Below are 22,063 nucleotides of genomic sequence, written 5' to 3' on the forward strand. Positions count from 1 at the left end.
AAGATGGGAACAAGACGTTGCTTATGCACAGCAAATTAGATTAGATTATTAGGCTGGTTTTGAGGGAATACGCTTATGACATTATACCAGCAACAAAAAAAAAAAAAAAAGAAAAGAAAAACAACTTCACATTCCTTTGCAGCTCTGGCCCAAGTCATTGTGTAGAAGTGATAATACATCACTTACATTTTTGCTTGTTATTTTACATGACTACCGAATATATACTGAAGTAATTCAGGGTATGCATCCCACTTTGGGGTACAACAGCCAGGTGCAGCATCACCCCCCTCTGCTGGGGGTTCAAACCTACAACCTCCATCTTGGAATTCCAGTCCCCTCACCAATATAGTCATACTGTCACCTCTTTTATATGATTGTCATTGGATAAGTAACAATGAAAACACTGGGCCTAAATCCCTCTGAATCTCATGAGGCACAGTGTGTCTAAAGGCTGTGTTTTAGAGTAATTATGATGTTGGCTTATAAAATCTGTGGGAAACAAGCCAGGATTAGAGGTGCATCCTTTTTTTCCCAGGGTGCTCCCTTGTAGACTCACTACATGCACAGTTTACAAGACAGCGCTGTTATGTTCAGAACAACTGTGTTCACAGACTCCTGCTTCACAAAGAAGGTGTGATACCGAATAGAGCAGTTGCTGCTGGTCAATATTGATGAATTACATTACATTCATTTAGCAGACAGCCCTATCCAGAGCGACTTCCAGCACAAGAGAACATTTACATTTACATTTATTCATTTGGCAGACGCTTTTATCCAAAGCGACTTACATAGGTTACAGTTCTTTACAACGTTATCCATTTATACAGCTGGATATTTACTGAGGCAATTGTGGGTTATGTACCTTGCCCAAGGGTACAAGGGTACGAGTCCTGCTCCTTAACCACTATGCTACACTGCCGCCCATAACAGAACATAAGTGTATCCATTCAAGTTGAATGAGCAACAGTGTCAGACCAGGCTAACAACACTCCCAGACCGGCGAGTGTGAGCATGACAAGATTCAAGCCCTACCGCAAGTCAGCTTGGGCAATCTTACTAGGCAACGGAAGCCAAGTATGCTACGATGTATGGCCAAGTATACTACGATATATTGATAAGACTACATGTGGCTCTGAAGCAATACTCCCAATATTACTGTCACTGCTTTCAGTATGCAGACACCTGAAAGCACCTAGGACCGTGGCACGATGTAAGAATTCACATCGTGACAGTCTCACCACAGTGCACCCGCCGTCACATCACGCCGTCTCATCACGCCACAGGCTGCCGGGAGGGAGGCGGGGAAACCCCCCCCCCCCCGTCACCTCTGAGTAAGCAGGCGCTGAAACCGAGACCAGCCCTGCTGTGGTTCACTGCATCCTCCACAGGGGCATCAGATAGGAGCCACAGCACTGATGGATGAGCTCTGCGCTTAGGGATATGGAGTCAAATGGAGTGCAGTCCCAGGCTTTCTGTGTGTGCGCTAGTGCTACAGCCTTGTCTCATGCAGGGGGGGAGAGGAGTCTGTCAGCACCTGCCTGACACGAAGAAAGGGATATTTACTGACAGCACAGAGGCCACTCTGACATCACCGTGACATGACTGTGAAGGCACGTATGTGCTGACGTGGTAACACGACCGCTGATCTGGAGTCAGTTGACTGTGTCCTCAAATTAAGTTGCGCTCGCCGATCCACACCTCACTTGGAGCACTTTGTGTTTTTGTTATTTCACTGACACAGGCTTGCGTGATTTATGCGCTGCCCAGCTGCAGACGATTAGAAGCTGATGTTATCTAATGTCAACCCAACGGTGTTGTAATGCTTACAGTAATTCTCACTATGGTTCCACTGAGGTCATTGCAGGAACAGTAAGGATTTGCACTTTTTGAGAACTACTGCTACTCTACTGATGTAGGATCGGCCTTTTGCCATTTCTCCTTCCCCTTTGACGAAGAACAGCTGATGGAACTGGCTTCACCTGGTAGTTTAGGTCCATATACCACCAGTTTATGGTGGTATATGGACTGAGGTATTTTCCTTGTATATTTGACTTGATCCCTGTCATGTTACTCATGTGTAGCAGCAGTGTAGTGTACAGCTGTGTAGCACAGTGGTAAGGAACAGGGCTTGTAACCGAAAGGTTGTTGGTTTTATTCCCCGCTGGGGCACTGCTGCTGCACCGTTGGGCAAGGTACTTAACCCACAATTGCCTCAGTAAATATCCAGCTGTATAAATGCGTAACATGTTAAAATTGTATCCAATGTAAGGTGCTCTGGCTAAGGGCGTCTGCTAAATGCGGACAATATAATGTACTTTTCAGGTCAGTACTGAAATCATTGTGCATTTTCTCCCAGTTTTGCTGCCTTATCTCTGCCCAGACACCTCCCAGCCAATCTGCAGTCTCACCGCAACTGCGGACCGACCGCACTCCGCGGACACCATGTCCCCTGGCCGCGTTACAAACCCCCTGTTTACACAGATGGGCGCTCTTTATTTTCATACCGAAGCAGGAAACGTCTGTCTGCCCTGTTCCTAATCAGCGGGGACGCTCCGGCCCTTTGTGTTCTGATCATCCAGACATGCACGAGGGCGGGTCCCGAGACCTGTGCCACAGTCTGTCTCCCAGAGGTTTATTATTGAGGAAAGGCCCAGGAGCATCATCCACCTCAGCACGGCAGATCCAAATGTGGCTCGTGTGCTGACATTAACACAGTCACCTTTATCAGTTATCACCTCGGCTTTGAATATATTTGTATGTGTTGTGCAATGTTTTAAATGGCTTCATGAAAAGCGTCCTTTATCAGATTTATGGCTGACAGCAGTGCAACGTCAGCTGGCCTGAAACAACACGAACCTGTTGCTTCAGTGCTGTTAGTCCCAGTACATGTACACTGTAAAACAGACTTCTGAACGTACTGTTTAGTTAAATGTTCCCACAAATATTAGCCCCAGAGCCAGTTTCCACAGAGCTGTGTCCCTCTTTGAAGTAAGAAATGCCAAATATGTTCAGTGTGCGCATAATTCTTTTTATCGTTTAATGGAATGTCTGCCTCTTCATCCATCGGTGCGTGGTGTTATTGCTCGACACATTATTCAATTGTCACAGCAGTGCTTTTTTAACCTTCCTCTGCAAAATGTACAATAGGTGGTCTAAAAGAAACTTATTTTAAGCTTAACTTGTATGGGAACCACAGTGGAATATAACAACCTGCTTGCTGTACCATTTTTTTTCTGCCTTACAGAAAGAGTGTTCTAATTTCATCAAAGTGCTTCAGCCGTTCAACCAAACCCACCTGTATGCTTGCGGGACCGGGGCCTTTCACCCGATCTGTGCCTACCTGGAGGTGGGGAAGCGACCTGAGGTGAGCTACTACTCATCTGCCTCATACCCAGGAAGAATACAGTTTATTTACTGCCCAAGAAACTAGTGTTTCTTACATAATGCTTTAATACACTTTACTAATAGTCTATGCTTTGATAAGTATAATAATATAATACTTGCATAATACTTTTTGTTCATTTCAGTCACCACAGAACTCAAACTTTTAGGTCAGAGTGAGTCATTAGATTGAATCTGGATGATCATGTGGGTTTTGGGGAAAAAAAAATTGGAGAGATTTACAACAAATATGTCATAATAGATCATAATTGACAACTGCTGTTTTGTTACATCAAGTGTCATTGACCTAAATAAGATGCTTGTGATTTCATTTAATTGCACTCTCTCTTGAGTTGCTATGTATTTATCTGAACCAAACCTTACACAGATGTATGGTTTGCACTGTTCTGCTTTTTCTCATAAATGTCTACTGAAATAATGTAAGCCCAGCATAGTTTTGGCTGGAAAGACATAAAAAAGGGTTTCACATTGGGCAAATGATTCCTTTATATTAAAATACAACTTATTTGGTGTACAATATTCTTTTACAATGGAAACATTACATATTGTACTTTACTTTTGTAACTTTGAGCTGACATAAATCTGTCTCGAGTCACAGTCTGAAATCCCATAGCCCACACTCATTAAATATTACAGTGTTTTTGAAGTAGTGAGGAAAAAACCCTGGCATCCATGATTTGGACGTCCCATAAAACTGCTTTGGTGGCCTTGGGTTCTCCAGATTGTTCACAAATGACAGGTCTTAAAAGCGTTTTAACATGGTTAGGCACATGCACTAGCAAGCTCTCATACTGAGTTCACATTTGTTTTACGTTCTACAGCGAAAGTGAACTTTGTTTAGAATCCCTCTAAAGGTGAGAACTCTTCAGTCATAGACATGGTTGGATTCATGATAGAGGCGTGACAGTGAATGAAAAATGACAAGGTGTTCAGAGGTTCTAAATTCAGAGGTTTCTAAATCATATGAAAAATTTAAGCTGATCATACTGCGAGGTTCTGTAATTAATATACAGTAGTATCTGTTTAGAGCGCTTACTCTGGGCTAATTATACGTCCAATTTAAACACCATGAATTGTAGTTTTGCAAGTTAGTTGTTCTTTTTTTATCCACTTATTATTCTGTCTGTAGAGGCCAGTAAAGATGTTTTGTGTTGTTCTGAAACGAAATGGCAGGCAATGGTAAGCACATTAGGACCATGGAACTTATTCAGCATATGATTGCATTGGCAACATTTAAAAATGTCAGTGCTTTATCTCATTTATTTCCACACAGTTACTGTGAACCATGTCCGATATATATATATGTATATTAACTTTTTGCTCAAAGACATTTGAAGTCTCGTGCATGAATGTTCTGAGTCATTAAATATGTATAGGATCCCCTGCAGTATTCACATAAATGAAGCATTTTTTCTTTGTTTGTTAAATGAAGCATCTCCTCATATATTATGCAATTTTAAGGTGGAATTATTTCCATGGGCAATTTATCATTATTAACAACAAGGACTGTTATTGTTTTGCTTAATAAGCCGTTACAAATTCAGTAACATTCTATCCGCATGACCACACTTATAAAGGTACTTTTTTTGTCATAAGAAGAGCCAAGTGATGTATTATACCTGGCAAGTGTTCCTCCGTATAATGATTTAAGAGTGTGATGCTTCTGGGTACATTTTTTCTGAGTCAATTGTGGAAGTGCAATAGCCTTGACTTAATTTTCTGTCTGGAGTTTGACTGATCTGAATTATCTTCTAATTAGGAAGTCAGAGATTATCAAAGCCATTCTGCACTGTTTAGGCATAGATGGATCTGGGAAAGAGTTCAAAAGAAATGAATATGCTTTTTTGAGAGCCCGCATTACCAATATGTTTTTGAATATCACAAATTAGTCTTCAGGAATCATGTGTAACAGTTGTCTGGCACTAAGCAATTTACCAATTACCCTTTAGATGGTTCTGTTCAGCAAACGAAGTAGAAAATAAAAAAGTCTGCTTTTTTATTTAACAACGAACATATAATTCATCATTCTGAAATAAAATTACCATTTTGTTCCACAAGATGTAAAAGATTCATGTGGATAATTTATTGCATGTGAATTTCACATCCGTTAGACTGTCGTTCTGAAACAGTTATAATTGTGGGAGCTCTCCAATTATCTTGAAGTCCATTAACCATTCCGGACGAGCCCCCAGCTTTAGCCATATATCATGGTGCATTTGCCTTTAATGAGACGTCTTTCAAGATGCTTCCCTGCAGTCCTCTCTAATCTCCCGCTTACACAACCAGGACAACATCTTCAGGCTGGAGACGTCGCACTTCGAGAACGGCCGTGGGAAGAGTCCGTACGACCCGAAGCTGCTGACCGCCTCTCTCCTAATTGGTGAGTGTGCCAGGAGCCGAGCAGAGCTGCCTTCCTCCCGGGCCTCACAGGGCGTCAGCCACGTCAACACGAACAGCCGAGTCAGAGGAAACGCAAACCGCCCAACACGGAGGGAAAGAGCTGACACCATGTACAATTTATCTATTCCCGCTGTAAAACCGCAGCCAGGCAAATGTTATGAATCGCTCCACATGTGACCATGGCACCATTCCTCCTGTTTTTTTTTTTACATGCAATTGTACAGTCTTGCGGGTGGAGTCCTCTCTGTGGGTGAACTCCGTACGTGGAGCGTAGACTTCATATCTCCATTTCCGCCAGGGTTTAAGAGCATTGGGTCTCCCTTTGTAGAATATATCCCGACACAATGGACAGGATGGAAGGGAGGTCCAGATGTTTATATTCGCTTCCATAAACTCCAGTCTCCTACATTTAAATAACCCACTTTATGAAAGACTGTACGCTTCAAAGAGTTCTTTCCACAAACTACTTCCAGATGAAATATTTTCAGTTGTGAGCAACTTTGAACGCGTCCTTGTCAATAGCGCCGCGCTGAAATCTGGGTATACGTTTCCTATCCGATGAAAAATGACTGGTCAGCTTATATTGTCATAGAGTTCTGCTGACTCAGACGTAGCACCTCATAAGCTGCCACTGGAAACACCCAACAGATTGTTCTTTTTCCTTCCTCTGTTGGTAGAGCATTAGCCATATGCAATATTGTTGCTTCAGTATAGAACTAACGGTAAAATATACTTGACTATCAATATGAGTGTGCATCCACGCACGACTTCAGTTTATTGGGAAAGTACAGAACCTTGTACAGAAAATGCTGCCCGATTGCCAAGTATAGCTCTAAAATGTCCACACCAACATACCAGGCAGATGAATTGTTGAATAGCTTCTTTCCCTCTGAATTCCTTTGTCCCCCAATACAGACTCACTGGAATACTGATATCAGTGTGTGGGATACTAGTGCAGAAACTAAAGTTTTGTCATTTTTGTACTTTTCATGATTTTTTTTTCCCCCTGTCGCCGCACAGAATGCTTCTCAAAACGCAAGTACAATTCCCTCAGCATTCAGCGGCGGCGAAGATGAGATCTTGAGCGGCGCGCGCGCGCTCAGATGCTGTGATTAGATAATTCTCCCTCGCTATGCGGGCTGTCAGCGGGCGGGCAGCGTCGGAGGGCATCTCTCTAAAGTTTCCTCTTAAACCCCGGGCGGATTCTCTGTGTCAGCTCCTCCACGCTCCACTTCTCGTCCTTTGTGTCGCCCCGGCGAGGGAAGCAATTAAACCATAGACCTGCCCGACTGCTTGAGAAGAGCTTTTTTTAAGGGGGCTGAATGGAGTTCCGAGTGCCTGTCATTGTGCTCTCCCGAGGAGTCCTCCCCCGTCCCAAAACGGGAAGCACCGCTTTATCCGATGAATGCCCACGGGAGGGGCCGGTGACACAGAGGCTGACATCTCTCTTTTTGCGTCACTCTCCTTTAGTCCGGTGGTATTGTGTCTCGCTGCTCAGGGATATTAACAGCGTTTGCGAACCCTGGGAGGCTTCGCGCGGCAGGCGTGTTGGAGGAGAAGTAGACTGCACAAAGAAAGGGCTGCTCCCACACACTGCGTCTTGCATAAATCACCGGCGTCTGTCAATAAAAAAAAAAAAAAAACACATTTGTAATTTATTCAACACTCAGTGTGTGGGAGCTGCTTTTAATATGCTGTGCGCAGAGCTTGATTTCTCTTAAGCTGTCTCCTTGTGTGCTTTTGCGAGTGGGTATAGGCGGAAGTACACGTTTAAATATTGTATGCATGCATGCGCGCTAAGATAACTAGTCCTCGTGGGGCTGACCACAGCACTATCCCTGGCAGGGAATTAACAGGCTCTTGGATGCATCTTGAGTGCTTGAATTATGCATGAGGTGTTGACTGTTTAATTTGTATCCCCAGTCAGAATCGGTTGCTGAACTACTTTGTCTGAGAGCTCTTAATTTGCAGGCTGCTCTACTGTCATTCTTCTCTCGCGTCCTGCCTGTCATTGTGGCTGCTGGGTAGCACCTCTGAAATAGCAATTCCCCACTGCTGATTAGTCCCCCTTCCTGCTCAATCAGAAGGATGTGGTCGAGGTGGTCCTGCTTTCAGACGCCTTCAGCCTCCATTGTAAAATGGCAGATTTCACAGTGATTTTCAGTATGAAAACTCACTGCAGACGTAGGAATGTTCTAGATGCTCGCACAGGAAGAATGCAAATTTTTTTAGTATCTTATTTTCCAGAAGCACACCATTGCCTCTATCAGGTCAGCACGCGTACATAACTATGGGGGCTGGCATGTGACAGCTTCTGATTTTCTGATTGGCAGATGGGGAGCTGTACTCCGGGACATCAGCCGACTTCATGGGAAGGGACTTCGCTATTTTCCGCACGTTGGGACAACATCATCCAATCAGGACGGAGCAGCATGACTCGAGGTGGTTAAATGGTATGACATCGGGCCTTAGAGGTAGACCTGTGTGCCTGTTCCCTCAGTACCATGCTTTGCCTCTGACGTGCACTGGGCCCGGCTGCTCCAATATCTCTTTCATACATCCTACTTTGAAAAGTCAGTCATTTTCAAACACATCATTATCTCTTTTTTCTTCAAAAGACAATGTAAGAAGGAGTTCATAGAGCTGAATTGTCCCATACTGACATGTTCTGTTTTGCTTCTACAAGTTTATTAAAATGTCCTGCACATCCTGCATTTGATCACTAATGAAACATTGGCTGAAAACATTGGCATGCTCTTCAAACAGCTTTTTTCTGAAACCGTGCAGCTCGTATAATTTATCACAAATCCATATTCTTTGCAGGTTTTGTTGTTCATGTCATCAACATACCCCGAACAAAGAAATCTTTGGATTATAACTTCTTATGGGATATCTATACAACTGAAATAAGTTCCCAAAGAGGTGGAGTGCGGCTTTGGAAAGGTGGAGCAGAGCTTTGGGGCTCAGAAACCAATTTGCGTAATCTTGGGGATGAGGAAGTTTTCCCGGTTAAACACATTTTAATTAGTGCTTGGCCTGTCAATACCAATTTCCTCAAAGCAGCTCAGTCCTCTCAGCTCCCTCTCCCCGCTCAGTAGGGATTTATCATTGACGGGGTAATTCTGGCTCCTGTGTGCGTGTGGGAGTCGAGCCCAGAGATTAGGGGTGGGGGGCGCGAGGTGGGCGCCGCGGTCGTTTTCTGCCATCGGGGGTGGCGTGACTAACTCTCCTGACACGGCTCTCCGAGTCTCACTTGCTGTGAAAAACCCCCTGGCCCTGTTTGCAAATTAATTACTGTGCGCCGGCGGCTCGATTGTGGGCTGTAGGTTTTTAGAGTGGAAAAACAATGAGATTAGCGGGCGGCGCGGGAGGTCACAGCATGGTGGCCCTGGGAGCCATGTTTGCCAAAGCAGCCATAGACCTACAAAGAGGGCAACAAAAACAACCATGGGCCTACATGGAGGGCAACAAAAACAACCATAGATCTACATGGAGGGCAACAAAACACCCATAGACCTACATTAAGGGCAACAAACCAGTTATAGTTCTACATGGAGGGCAACAAACAAGCCACAGCCCTGAATTAAGGGCGACAAAACAGCCACAACCCTGTGTGGAGGGCAACAAATCAGCCATAGCTCTACTCGGAGGGAAACAGTCAGCCGTAGACCTATGTGCATGGCAAAGAAATGGCCCTCAGAGTGTTTTTTTTTCTCTTGAGCTATTGTAGTTGGATGGTATCATGAAGAAAATTTTGATTATTTCACTAAACTGTGGTTTGGTCACCACTCTCCAGTGAATGGAACGTTTACTGGCTTATATGAAACATGAGACGAAGCATATCAAATTATATGAATTTGAGTTGGTTTATTCATTGATTCAGCCATTTACCGGTAGAAGGTCAAAAAAACAAGAACATAAATCTGTCACGAAACGACATAAATGACATAAATCTGAGACACGTCCAATTTGTCATTTCGCTCCTGACTTAAATTACATATTCTCTGAGTGGGAATAGATGGTAATATGGTACAGCATGTTTCCCTCAGAGTGAGCCTTTTACTTTACTCTTGTGCAGTCTCGGGGAACAGTTCTAGTTCATTGGGCATAAACTGCAGACATTCCCAAAATGAAATGATACAGCTGCTGATATATGAGCCCTGAGCTGATGCTGAATCATTTAGTCTTAGAGAGCACAGTCTCCGGCTCACTAAAAGCGACGCTGAATACATTAAGTAGCTGTTATGCACTTCCAGTGCACAATACATTCCCATCTGTTTTAGTTACAAAGTGGCTGGTGTTCTGGTTTTGAAATATTCCGTTATATTGCTCTTTTCCCAGAACGAAATGTCACTGGGTTTGTGATGGATGCTGTTTACGGCCGAGCTATAATCAAAATCTGTGCAGCTTGCTCAGTGCTGTGTTTGTGCGTTATTGCTGAGGAAACATTTCGGACATAAGCAGATGAGATAGAGGCCCTTCGCTTAACATATAAGAAACTTTAAATCAAGGGCAGTCAGGCAGGCTTGCGCAATCACCGGGAGGGCTATAATCGCATATGGACGTGAACCATGAAAATGGGTCCTGTTTCAATTTAAAAAAATGCACCTCCCTACTTAATTTGATTGTTATTCTAAGTATAATATTACTCCACCATCTAGTGTGTGTACATTTCTCATTATATTAAAAATGGTATTTGGCATGGATGATATTGTAAATGTTTTCAGGGCCAATTCCACATTTCCCTGTGGCTTCACGGATTAGTGCTTCCAAACTTCTGTGTTATATGTACTGTAAATGCTCAGGCATCTTGGATCCACAAAAACAGGGACTCATACCACTGTTGCCTTGCTGACCTTGCTGCCCTGAAGCTGACCATTTGCTTCAGGCATAGATTCAATCTGACTGCTATAGTCAACTCCTGCTACTATAACTCTTACCTATACTGTACATATTAACATATACTATACTCAGAGCTGTTCAGAATACTGTACACATTCTCATGTACTATGCTAGGGGGCGACAGTGGCTCAGGAGGTAGAGCAGTCAACTGGGGATTGGAAGGTCCCTGGTTTGAATCTGGCTCATCCTGGCAGAGTGTCGAAGTGTCCTTGAGCAAGACACTGAACCCCCCAACAGCTCCCAGTGGCCAGTTGGTAAGCCTGTATAGCAGCCTCTGCCACTGGGGGTAGATGTGAGGCATATAACTGTAAAGTGCTTTGAGTACTCAAATGAGTAGAAAAGCGCTATATAAATGCAGTCCATTTACCATTTATGCTGAAAGCTGCTAACTATCCTATATATATTCTCATGTACTATACTCAAAGCTCTTAGCTGCACTATATATATTACCATGTACTGCACTCAGAGTCAGATACTACTTTTTCAGTTATTACGGTTTTGCACTCACTCACATTAATGAAAAGTTTGAAAAATGAAAAACTATGTGTATGTGTCTGTCTATATAACAATTGCTTAAATTCATAAGCACATTGAACCCATTAGGCTAACAGGACAGGCCCTGTACTAAGTATGCCATATGGTGGGTTCCAGACCCCAGGTTTGTGAGCGTTCACCTGATACCTGAGAGTGACAACCCCGAGGACGACAAGATCTACCTGTTCTTCCGGGAGAACGCCATGGACGGAGAGCACACGGGGAAGGCCACGCACGCTCGGATTGGACAGCTCTGTAAGGTACAGAATCCAGCCAATCAGCATGAGGAGTTGCATGAAATGCTTCATTCTCTGTGTTTTGCCGTTGATACCCACAGTTCAGTGCCTGCTTTTACTACAAGCCAAAGTGCACATTGCTAATCTAGTGCTGTTGTATAAAGTGGCCTACAGAACATGTAAAACACCATATCAAACCACCATGTGCTTGTCTTTCTTCTTCAAGTCTAACTTATGAATTTAGGTACACCTCACACCTTTTTTTCTTTCAAATTACATTTCAGCTTAAAGTCATTGTCTGGTAAAAGTGTCATTATGTTGAATAATAAATGAAACCCAGCCAAACAGTGTTAGTCAGGAATATATGGTGTTAAGAACAAGGTGAAAAGAATGAAGGCTTGCATTGTTTGTTGCTTGGCTGAGAATGGGGGAACTGCATACCGTTAGAGCAGCACTGTCTGCTGATCAGAGGCCTGGTCATTTCACACTACAGCTGGGATTTTACTGCCATCCGCTGAGCACACGTATCCCAGCATGCACTGCTTAGGACCTCTCTGATAGGGAAGGGTCAATAAATAACATTTATCTGGCGCTTATATTTCTTGGGACTGGAGCAGGAGGTTATATAATCCTTATTTTCCTCACTCATATCCTCTCCTTTTCCCTCCCCATTGACACCACAAGGCGGAATGTGAGAACGTTTACAACTCTATAGTCGTATCGCTGTAAACACTATATTGGATTTTGGCTTACATTCACGTGTAGCATGTGACTGTAGCTCAGACAAGATAGCAGTGCCCTCTCAGTTACAGCCTCTCTGGGGTTCTGGTATGTGAGGAATTCTCCTTTCACACAGTAATTTAGCAAGCAGGATGGAGTTTCAATTTGCGTCATGCATCCATTAAGCTGTTAATTGCCTTGTATAAATCATAACTCTCCTTCCGCTCTGTTTCGCAAGCTGAGCGCCAGCCCCTTCTCATTCAAGCACACACAAAAGATGGGCCTCGCTGTGAATCAATCGTGCCCCAGCTGGGCGATGCCACCCGCTCTCTCTCCCTCTTTTCTTGTTAATTAATGAAAGGGTCCTAAACCTACTGCGCAGGGACCAGAAGGTGGTATGTTCAAATCTCGGTTGTTTCACCCTCTAAAAAAGAAGAGCGACAAAAAGTCCTGCCTAAATGGTAAGTAATTAAAACATAGACTATGACAGCCACCTTGGACCAAGGTCATACGTAGAACGCAAGAACACTAATGATGTATAGTGAACGATCAGTCAGAAACTGGAAGTAGAGAGGAAACAAAGGTAGTTTCAGAGGTGTGTGATGTCCCTTTGGGTGTGTGTGTGTGTCTGCATGTGACAGAATGACTTTGGGGGCCACAGGAGTCTGGTGAATAAGTGGACGACCTTCCTCAAAGCAAGGCTGATCTGCTCGGTGCCGGGGGCCAACGGCATCGACACCCACTTCGACGAGCTGCGTGAGTGTCCCCTACAGAGCTCTGTAAAGCCAAGGTCAAGATTAAGTGTGTGTTTGTGTGTTTTAGGAGGTGTTTTGAGTAATTGTGTATCCTTCTTTTTTTAGAGGACATCTTTCTCATGAGCTCCAAGGATCCCAAAAATCCGGTCATATACGGTGTCTTTACAACATCCAGGTATATAAATGTTTTTTGTCAGAGAAGAAGGGACCCCCGTTTTTACAGATTCTAGGTCTCTCAAAATTGTGAAGTCAGATACTCACCTGCTTTGATTTATCTTAATACTTGATCCAATTATGGTTCAGGTTTCAGATATAATAAAAAGCAGCTGGCCCTCGAGCTTTCCCCCCTCAGGGTCTCTTTCCCCTAATACCTGATTTCTGCATTTCTCCCTGGCAATCAGATGCTGACATTAGTTTGTGGGAGGTCAGTCTTGCACAGTTATTCTTCAGTGCAAGCCAGAGATGGCTTCTGCTTGCAAATCACACTGGGTGGGTGGCCGTCCATTTCGACCAACCTGACAAGATATGGGAGGATTCCTTTAAGCAATCTGTTGGTGGAACTTGTGCCATTTATGCAAATCTCATCTGAGTCTAGAACAAGTCTTGTGTGATATTTTCCACATGGTCAGCCCAGCAGACAGTTCAACACGCAAAATCATTGGCATTTTATCTGCATACAAAGCTGAGTGCAGATTGAAGATTGCTGGTCCCTTTGTGCAAACTGACAAGATGAACAAGTTGCTTTAATGTACCACACACACTGTAATTATCCATTTGAAACGCTGGCTAGTGCACATCTATTTTCAATTGTGTACATGCCCGTGGACGCTGCTTTAGAAAAGAGCATCAATGTTGTTCATTGTGAAAATTTTGAAAATGATGTTTTCAGTTTTCTTAAAATGTTCCTTTGGGCTTATCCACGGGTAGACTGCAGAATGTTTGAATGCAGAAGAAGCAACCGAGAATAAAATTACAAAATGGGAAAGAAATGTTGTGTAAATTATTTCACAGTGATAAGAAGCATATAACATCATATACATGTGATCCGTAACAGTCAGTGCTTTAACTAATTGATTTTATTTTTTAGTAAGTAACATTTAACTAACCTTACGCTAATGCATTCATCTCTATGGCTACAAGCTAATGCTACTGCTGATCGTGCCTTTCCATTCCTCCACTCAGTAACATCTTCAAGGGCTCGGCGGTGTGCATGTACAGCATGTCGGATGTGAGGAGGGTGTTCCTGGGCCCCTACGCCCACCGGGACGGGCCCAGCTACCAGTGGGTGCCCTTCCAGGGGAGAGTTCCCTACCCTCGGCCGGGGACGGTGAGCAGTGCTTACCCACATGCCCTCACGCACGCACTGCTTTTATAGTGGGTTTGGTTCATATGCAAGGGTTACTGGTTTACAAGCTAGCATTTCTTACCTCATATTAATGGTGACTTGAGAGGCAATAACTTGGAGCTGAACGTTTCTGAAATGGGAGAGACATTTTGGAGCTGTATTCAGTGGTCCACCCATTATATATGCACAAAGGAATCGTATATGTCCATAACTGTTGTGCTTACTTCATCATTTGGTGATGTGGTTACTTGGTTCTTTGCTCAAATGCTGATGTCAGATGTTGTAAATGTGGTCATTTTGTTTGCTGTATTAAACTCTGGTTGGTTATTGGTGGCTCTTAGTGCCCAAGCAAAACCTTCGGCGGGTTTGACTCGACGAAGGATCTGCCAGATGACGTCATCACCTTTGCAAGAGGCCACCCTGCCATGTTCAACCCCGTCCACCCCATCAACAACCGGCCAATCATCGTCAAGACTGACGTGGACTACCAGTTCACCCAGATAGTGGTGGACAGGGTGGAGGCAGAGGACGGGCAGTATGACGTCATGTTCATCGGAACAGGTGCACATGCACACACGCACATCTGTTACACGTATGATGTATGGATACAGTTAAAAATACTGTGTCCGCACTGTTTTAGAACACTTTCAAATTTCTATCTTTGGCATTTTTCCTGTGCTGTTCACCCAAATGAACTGGACCGCTGCCTATAAACAAAATATTTTGGAAACTGCAGCAGCTATAATAACTCAAACAGTGCTGTTTAATTCTCAGCGCAGTTGGTCTTTTGGCATCCAGAACGTCAGCCGTGACCGGGCTACATCTTGTTTTGTTTTTAAGATGTCGGGACTGTTCTGAAGGTGGTGTCCATTCCCAGAGAGTCCTGGCATGACCTGGAGGAAGTGCTTCTGGAGGAGATGACTGTGTTCAGGGTACATTTGGTCATGATTTACAGACAAACACTGTCAACAGTGAAGAAATCAAAAGCGCTGTGTCAAAAGTTATCCAAGCAACTCACCCTGTCTGTGACTGATGTGCCTTACTTTAGTTATTCAAAAGTAAGCTACCTGTTGAAATATAAACTGACACAGCACACTACTCAGCGTGTAGGCAGAAACTGTTTGTACGGAAACTCTGGTCTTCATCAGTCTAAATGATGATGCACTCTGTTACGAAATTTTGGCAGATTACTCTCAGCGGTTACATTTGGTAATAGCATGGAGAACAGAGGGTGGAAAGTATTATACGTACCACATACTGTAAATAACACTTCACCAGAGCAGACCACCTGTGGAGAAGTTAAAGGTGCCCTCTGACACGCTGATTTAATCAATCTCTAAGCCGTGAAACAGAAGTGCAAGCGCCAATCTCACATACCGTTTCACTGTGACTCTTTCCAGGAGCCCACTCCCATCACTGCCATGGACCTTTCAACAAAGCAGGTAAGAATCCAGTTTCAGAGCTGTTACTTTAAGAGAAAATGATGATTTATTGCACAATAAAAATATGAGAGAGTTGTCCTGTTATCATTGCCCGAAGGTTAGACCTAGGTTAGAATCCCCTCGGTTGCTCAAGCAAATCTTTGAGACAGGTCCAGTGGAATTATGGTACTCACTTAATGGGTTAAAGTGCTGTACAGTTTGAGGTGGGTGCTACATTTATTGCATTTTCAACATAACAAGCCAAACCCAGGAAATAATAGAACTGCTCATTGTAATAACAGAAATAATGGTAACAGAAATACTCACACCCTCTTCCCCTACTGAGCTGCAGCTAGTGGGATAAATCTTGGACAGAACAAAGTGTGGCGGTGGCTGTGGATCGCAATACCTGCGCGTCACTGAAAATACGAGACACACGATGCTGTGTTACGAGAGCTGTTACATTACTCTCCCAGGAGCCATCCCATTGGTACAGAATGTACTGTGCTCCACTGAGCCAGATGTAGCTCAGGAGATGCAGCTAAGGCACATGCTTCATTCCCGCCCAAAACCTTCCCCACCAGATGCACTTACACACCGCGGCTCAGGGTCTCATCTTAGCTCGGGGGCCCATCAGATGGAAGATTTAAAAATTCAGCAGGACACAGGCACTGGACCGGGGCTTCTGCGGTGAATATCCTGTGAAGGGGAGTAGAACATGAGGATGACATTCAGAGCCGGAGCGATATATTAGTAAACAGCTGTGCTTCCCAGGTGTGCCGTTTTCCACTGGCTTTCACCCTCTCGAGTGTCAGCTCCTCGATCAGTCACAGGGCGTTACGCTGAGGGAAGCATGCTTATACATAGTGGAAAGTCTTGTCACTGTTAATGTTTAGCATCTGAAAGGCAACGCTGCAGGCGGTCAGAACCAAAGCGATCCATTTCTTTTACGGGAACTGTAGGCCGTGAATCCGAACAGACGACTCAGTCCGGTTTAGGGCAGATTGGGATGATTTTTAGCGCTGATTTTGTAATCTGAATCATTGTTTGGCGGGGCTGCACTCAACAGTCCCATAAAACACGTGGAAGGACTTTTTTGTGGAAGCGTTCATCATCGCTTCCCCGACTGAAACGAGGAGGGATCACTACTCCTTCAGTCTTCAGTCTAGAGAGATGGTGGCAGGCCTTTGTGTGATCAGACTGAACCAGCTCCAAAGAGGACAGATAATCATGTATCCGCGTGTCTGTTCCCTTCAAACAGCAACAGCTCTACCTCGGCTCGGCCATCGGGGTCTCCCAGATGTCCTTGCACCGGTGTGAGGTGTACGGCAAGGCGTGCGCCGAGTGCTGCCTCGCCCGCGACCCCTACTGCGCCTGGGACGGCGCCGAGTGCTCCCGCTACTTCCCCACCGCCAAGAGGTAGGAGCTGCAGCGGGCAACCTGCCCCCAGCAGGAGCGGAACTCTAACCTTCTCACAACATCCCAGCGATGAGGGTTGTTCTCTTAAAAAAAATGTAACCCAGGGGAAACTTCTAAGTGGGACACCCCAGGCGGTCGTAAATCGGCCTTGAAATGCAACTGACTTCATGTCTGCTTGGCGAGTTCAATTTTACACTTAGCCGTGGTTTACCTGGTAACGTACGAAGAATGTTTTGAACGTTCCAAACTCTTTGCTTCTGCTGATACAACAACAGCAATAATGTACAGTGCCAGTCAAGTTTGAACACACTTTTCTTTCTTTATTTTTTACTGTTTTCTACATTGTCCACATTATTTTAATCAGGTGTGTCCAAACGTTTGACTGGTACTGTATATCATTTATGTATTTAACAATAATTATACATATAAAATAATGGCCAAGGAGGAGACCGTGTAGTAGAGTGGATCACTTTTCTGCTGGAGACACAAGACATTTCTTTTCCTTTTTGATATAATTTGTTTTCAATATGAAAAATATGGCTATGGCTGTGAACCAACCTGTTGCGCCTTGATGAAGCTGTCCAATAACACTGCTCTATGAAAACGATAAAAAAAATTTGGGCTGTGGTCAAAAGTGTGCCAGTTCCTTTCATATCGGGCCAAACGCCTTTTCAAAGAGCACTGAAGATGTTATGAGGTACTGCACGGCAGATTCACTGGATTAAGGGCCTGTCTTTGATGTTTATTTTTGCGCAGAGTAAATGGAAACCAAGATTTAGGCCTGAAATGTGTTTTTAAGTAAGCATTTTCCAACAAAAGCACACTACAAAAACCAATTCTGTGTGACCGACCGCTTGCCCATTTATATTTTGCTGTGCAGTAGTTCTTAGGGGTTCTAACAGCTTCTTGTTTTGTTGCTTCACAGAAATACTGCATGCTTATTCAAAATTTCTCTTCTGGATTCTGCATTTTGGTTATGGTTTTCATCAGGCAAGAAACATTAGAAATGCGCACTCAAACATACTGTATCTTCAGTGGTTCACATAGGTGGTTTCCCTCAGCAGAAGTTTGCTTAAGTAACATGCACAAGCAAGATGTATAAGGAGCAAAGGTCTTGCATACTGCACACATTACATCATGAAATGACACTTTATTTACCTCCAGTGATATTCTGCGCATTCTTAAATATGAAACTTCTGTAAAAGGGCAAACGTTTGAATTACACCTGTCATGTTTCAAAGCATGTCCAAAGATATAACAGATTCCGTGCTTCCCAGAACCACGATGCACAAAACACTGGATTTAAAGTAAATGGCAGTTCACTCGTATCCCTGCGAGTTTCTGGAGGTGAAACGAAGGAAAACGTGCCTGGCGTTTCCGTTAAAACAGCCTGCTGCCGGAGAACGCCCTGTCGGGGTATTGATTTTGGTCTCGTATTACCATCGCTCGACATTGCTCTCTGGCCCCGCAGTGCTTACGGCTCTGCCCTCTAAAAGACTCCGCTACAGCGGCCCCACATATCGACCGCAGCTCCGAACCGCTGTAACTATCTGCTGAAGGTACAAAGCCAGAGACAAAACTGCCTCAGAGGAATAAAGGCTGACATCCAGCGACCTTGGATGTTCAATACGTAACCACATTCAGGCATTGCTCAAAAACATCTCAGCGTATTATGTAAACCATCATCAATCAGTTCCTTTATCTGAAGTGTTTAGTACGCCATATTTATCTTCTCTCTTTGAAGAATGCTGTTTTGATCTTGGTTAGACAGCACGGTCCACATATGACTGCTGTGTTCAATATCACGATATCTCGGCCTTGTGTTTTACAGGCGGACCAGACGCCAGGACATCAGAAACGGAGATCCTCTGACTCAGTGCTCAGATCTGCAGCATCACGGTGGGTCCTGGCTGACTGCAGCGCGCACTGGGCTTTAACACAGACGAAATGAAGCTCTACTGATCCTTACCCCCTTTCCACCAACGCGAACTAGGTGCTAGTTCTGGGCTGGTGCTGGTGCCAGTTCATAGTTGGTTCAACTTGTGAACCTTCTAAGAACTGGTTTGCTTTTTCACGGGCTAGAGAGCCACCACAGAGCCACGTCATTATGTCACTGTATACGTCAGTATACGTCTCCACTTTCCGGCTATTGCCAAGCAGCTAGCGGGAACAAACAACAACAGCAAAAACAAGAGAACAGTGCTAAACGGTAAAAAGCTAAGAAATACATAGCTGGCTGGCAACAAGGCGAAACATTTGAAAAATAAAACTCCGGTTTTTCTTCTTCTTCTTTTTAGGCAGACTAGATGCTACACTAGCTCTGGTTTTTTCACAAACTGGCGGTCACAAAGTTTTAGTTGGTCTTGTTGGTCACGATAATCCCGCCCCCAGCCGCTGACGTAAGCGGTTCTTGGTTCTAGGCCAGCAAAGTGTTTCAAGACCATCAAACCAGTTTTCCTGGCCGAGAGCCAGTTCTTTGGTTGTTGAAACGTGAAGAACTGGTTCGTGATTAGGCACCGGCTCCGAACCGGCCCTCGAACTGCCTTGGTGGAAAAGGGGCAACAGTCACCCTCACAGAATAAATGCAGTTCCAAAAGGAAACAGAATTTCATTTACCCACTCAGTGCCTTATGAACGTAGTCATGTCAGGCGTGCCAGGGTTTGCATAACCCATGCAACGTTTATGCTGCGAAACATTACGATATATCAGACGAAACTGGAGCGCTGGGAAAATCAATTAGCTCCTTTTAAGCCTCGTTGTGTTAAGTTCATTTTCGAAAGGTTTTAATTAACGGCTTTAGGATTCCTCAGAGACGCCTCCAATCTGCTCCACGCCGGGTGGCGGTCTCTCATTTTGTTTAGTGCCACTGTTGCTTTTAATTTAAAACAGGGGGGGCAGAAGCATTTTTCTTCATTGTTAATTATCTGTTTGAACAAGCATGGAACAGGCTCTGCTGTGACTACTGCTGCTAGCCTTTTCATCCTCCGGTGCTTCTAATGTGCAAGCCACTCGCACATTCACTCAGTCAGCGAGTGAGTGGGCTGGTTAGCCTATCGGTGCTAACATCAGGGACTCTAGCGCTCCCAACGCTGATACTTCCACTCACAGCCGGTAAAAGGACATTATCTTTCTCAGCGGTCTATGTGAACATGGCCCCTTTTTTTAACGCTCCGCGCCAGGAGGAGTCTGGCACCACCCACGCGCTGCGGGCCACACATCGATTTCACATTTCAGAGGCTCCTCTGAAGCAGCTCGTTATTCTGTAAGATAAAACCGAGGTCCCGCTGCCGGGAGAAAGAGCAGGCTGAGACAGAGCGGGGAGGCATGGAAGCAATCTGCAAACGCGCTGCCCGAACCTCACCGCTCACGCCGGCACCAGCCGTCACTTCACATATCCCTGATACCCCTAAGGTTTAACCGCTTCGTTCACCTGGCGGCTGGCAGCAATGAACTCCAGTGTCACTTTTAAGCTCGGTAATGAGAAACGGTTTCCTGCACGAAGGCAAGAAAGCAGCCTGGTGTTTCACCGTGCATACAACTTACAACACACAACCAGCCTGAAATTCCGTCTCATTTCCTCAGAAATCCACAAAGTTAGGAAATGTATTTAGCCTCGGTGTGGCAAAGCATGATAATAATTAAGATAACCAATAGAATGTAAGACGAGTGCACTTGAAACATACCCGTGACATGAAAAGGTGTGTTAACATCCCATTCAATATATAATATATATATATTATATTATATATATTATATATATATATATTAGTATACTATATATATAAAATATTGGTGAGTATAACTGCTTGAGGTGAGCATGCTAGAGTTGAAGTTAGCATTAGACTGGAACACCTGCAGGAAAAGTATCTGACAGTGGTACACTTACAGCACATTTTAATCCTGTTTTCACCTTTCTCTGCCAGATGACATGAACGGCCAGGGCACTGCGGAATCCAAGGTCATCTACGGAGTGGAAAACAGCAGCACGTTCCTGGAATGCAGTCCTAAGTCCCAGCGCGCTCTCATATACTGGCAGTTCCAGAAGCACAACGAGGATCGCAAACAAGAGGTGAGCTACCTGCGCTCCACTGGAACCTGTACAGACTCAAAAGGAGTTTACTGGAAAAGGAGTTTTAAGGCAGACCTCATGCCACATGAACGGACCCTTCCCTCTTTGTATTCAAATATATAATAGGGTCTCGGTCCGATATAACCATGAATTGTGCAATGTGTTATCGACTTTGAGGAACACGTTTGATTTAAAGTTACATCTTAAAGTTAATATCACGTTTGGGTTCATTTATGATAAAAACATTCGTTTTAGCTACACACGGTATATTAAGTAAGAGATGATGAGTCACTGATAATTAAATTTGTAACTCACAGATAAGATCAGAGCATGTTATGTTCAGATTGGTCTGAAGCCTGAGCGTGACCTGGGAATGGGTGAATTAAGCTTGTATCATAATCTTAGACAACTGAGGAAGATCAGTGTGTAAGATAAGAATTTTAAAGTACTTTGCATGTGGTGGATGCTTCTTCAGGATGGCTTGCAATGTTGGACCAGGACATGATTAAAATGAATGATAATAACTAATATCTCTTACCTTGTTCTGTTCAGATATATGTGTTTTGCATTTACCTGAGCCAGCGATCCTGTTTTTCTTGTCGGTCTGAAAGTTGTTAGGGAAGGCTATTGCCTGACTGTCAACAGAGGATCATATCTGAGCGCTGGGCCATGACCTCATTGCAGGTGTGGTTCCATTTCGCGGACGTGACTGTCACCGGCCCCATTTTTAGTGACCTCAGCCACCCGAGACCAGGAAAAGCCCACTGTGTTTTACACTTATTACGTACCCCATTATGTGGGATGTGACATGTGTTAACCCCAGCCTTTTCACAACTCTGTTTGGGGCTGCAGTCTTGTT

At 44.3% G+C, this 22,063-nt stretch overlaps 1 protein-coding gene across 1 annotated transcript in view; it reads left to right on the forward strand.

Annotated features, from left to right (window-relative positions):
* Positions 1-22,063, forward strand: part of LOC118771821 (semaphorin-3A-like) — a 44,944-nt gene that overhangs the window by 19,452 nt on the left and 3,429 nt on the right. The window contains exons 4-16 of the mRNA XM_036519895.1: positions 3,245-3,364; positions 5,689-5,782; positions 8,136-8,255; positions 11,356-11,498; positions 12,836-12,950; positions 13,055-13,124; positions 14,132-14,276; positions 14,636-14,855; positions 15,135-15,226; positions 15,695-15,736; positions 16,977-17,134; positions 18,966-19,033; positions 21,059-21,204. Of these exons, the coding sequence (XP_036375788.1) occupies positions 3,245-3,364; positions 5,689-5,782; positions 8,136-8,255; positions 11,356-11,498; positions 12,836-12,950; positions 13,055-13,124; positions 14,132-14,276; positions 14,636-14,855; positions 15,135-15,226; positions 15,695-15,736; positions 16,977-17,134; positions 18,966-19,033; positions 21,059-21,204 (1,533 nt within the window). The remainder of the gene's footprint in view (positions 1-3,244; positions 3,365-5,688; positions 5,783-8,135; positions 8,256-11,355; positions 11,499-12,835; positions 12,951-13,054; positions 13,125-14,131; positions 14,277-14,635; positions 14,856-15,134; positions 15,227-15,694; positions 15,737-16,976; positions 17,135-18,965; positions 19,034-21,058; positions 21,205-22,063) is intronic.

This window comes from Megalops cyprinoides, chromosome 25, assembly GCF_013368585.1.
Source record: "Megalops cyprinoides isolate fMegCyp1 chromosome 25, fMegCyp1.pri, whole genome shotgun sequence".
In the NCBI taxonomy this organism is placed as follows: domain Eukaryota; kingdom Metazoa; phylum Chordata; class Actinopteri; order Elopiformes; family Megalopidae; genus Megalops; species Megalops cyprinoides.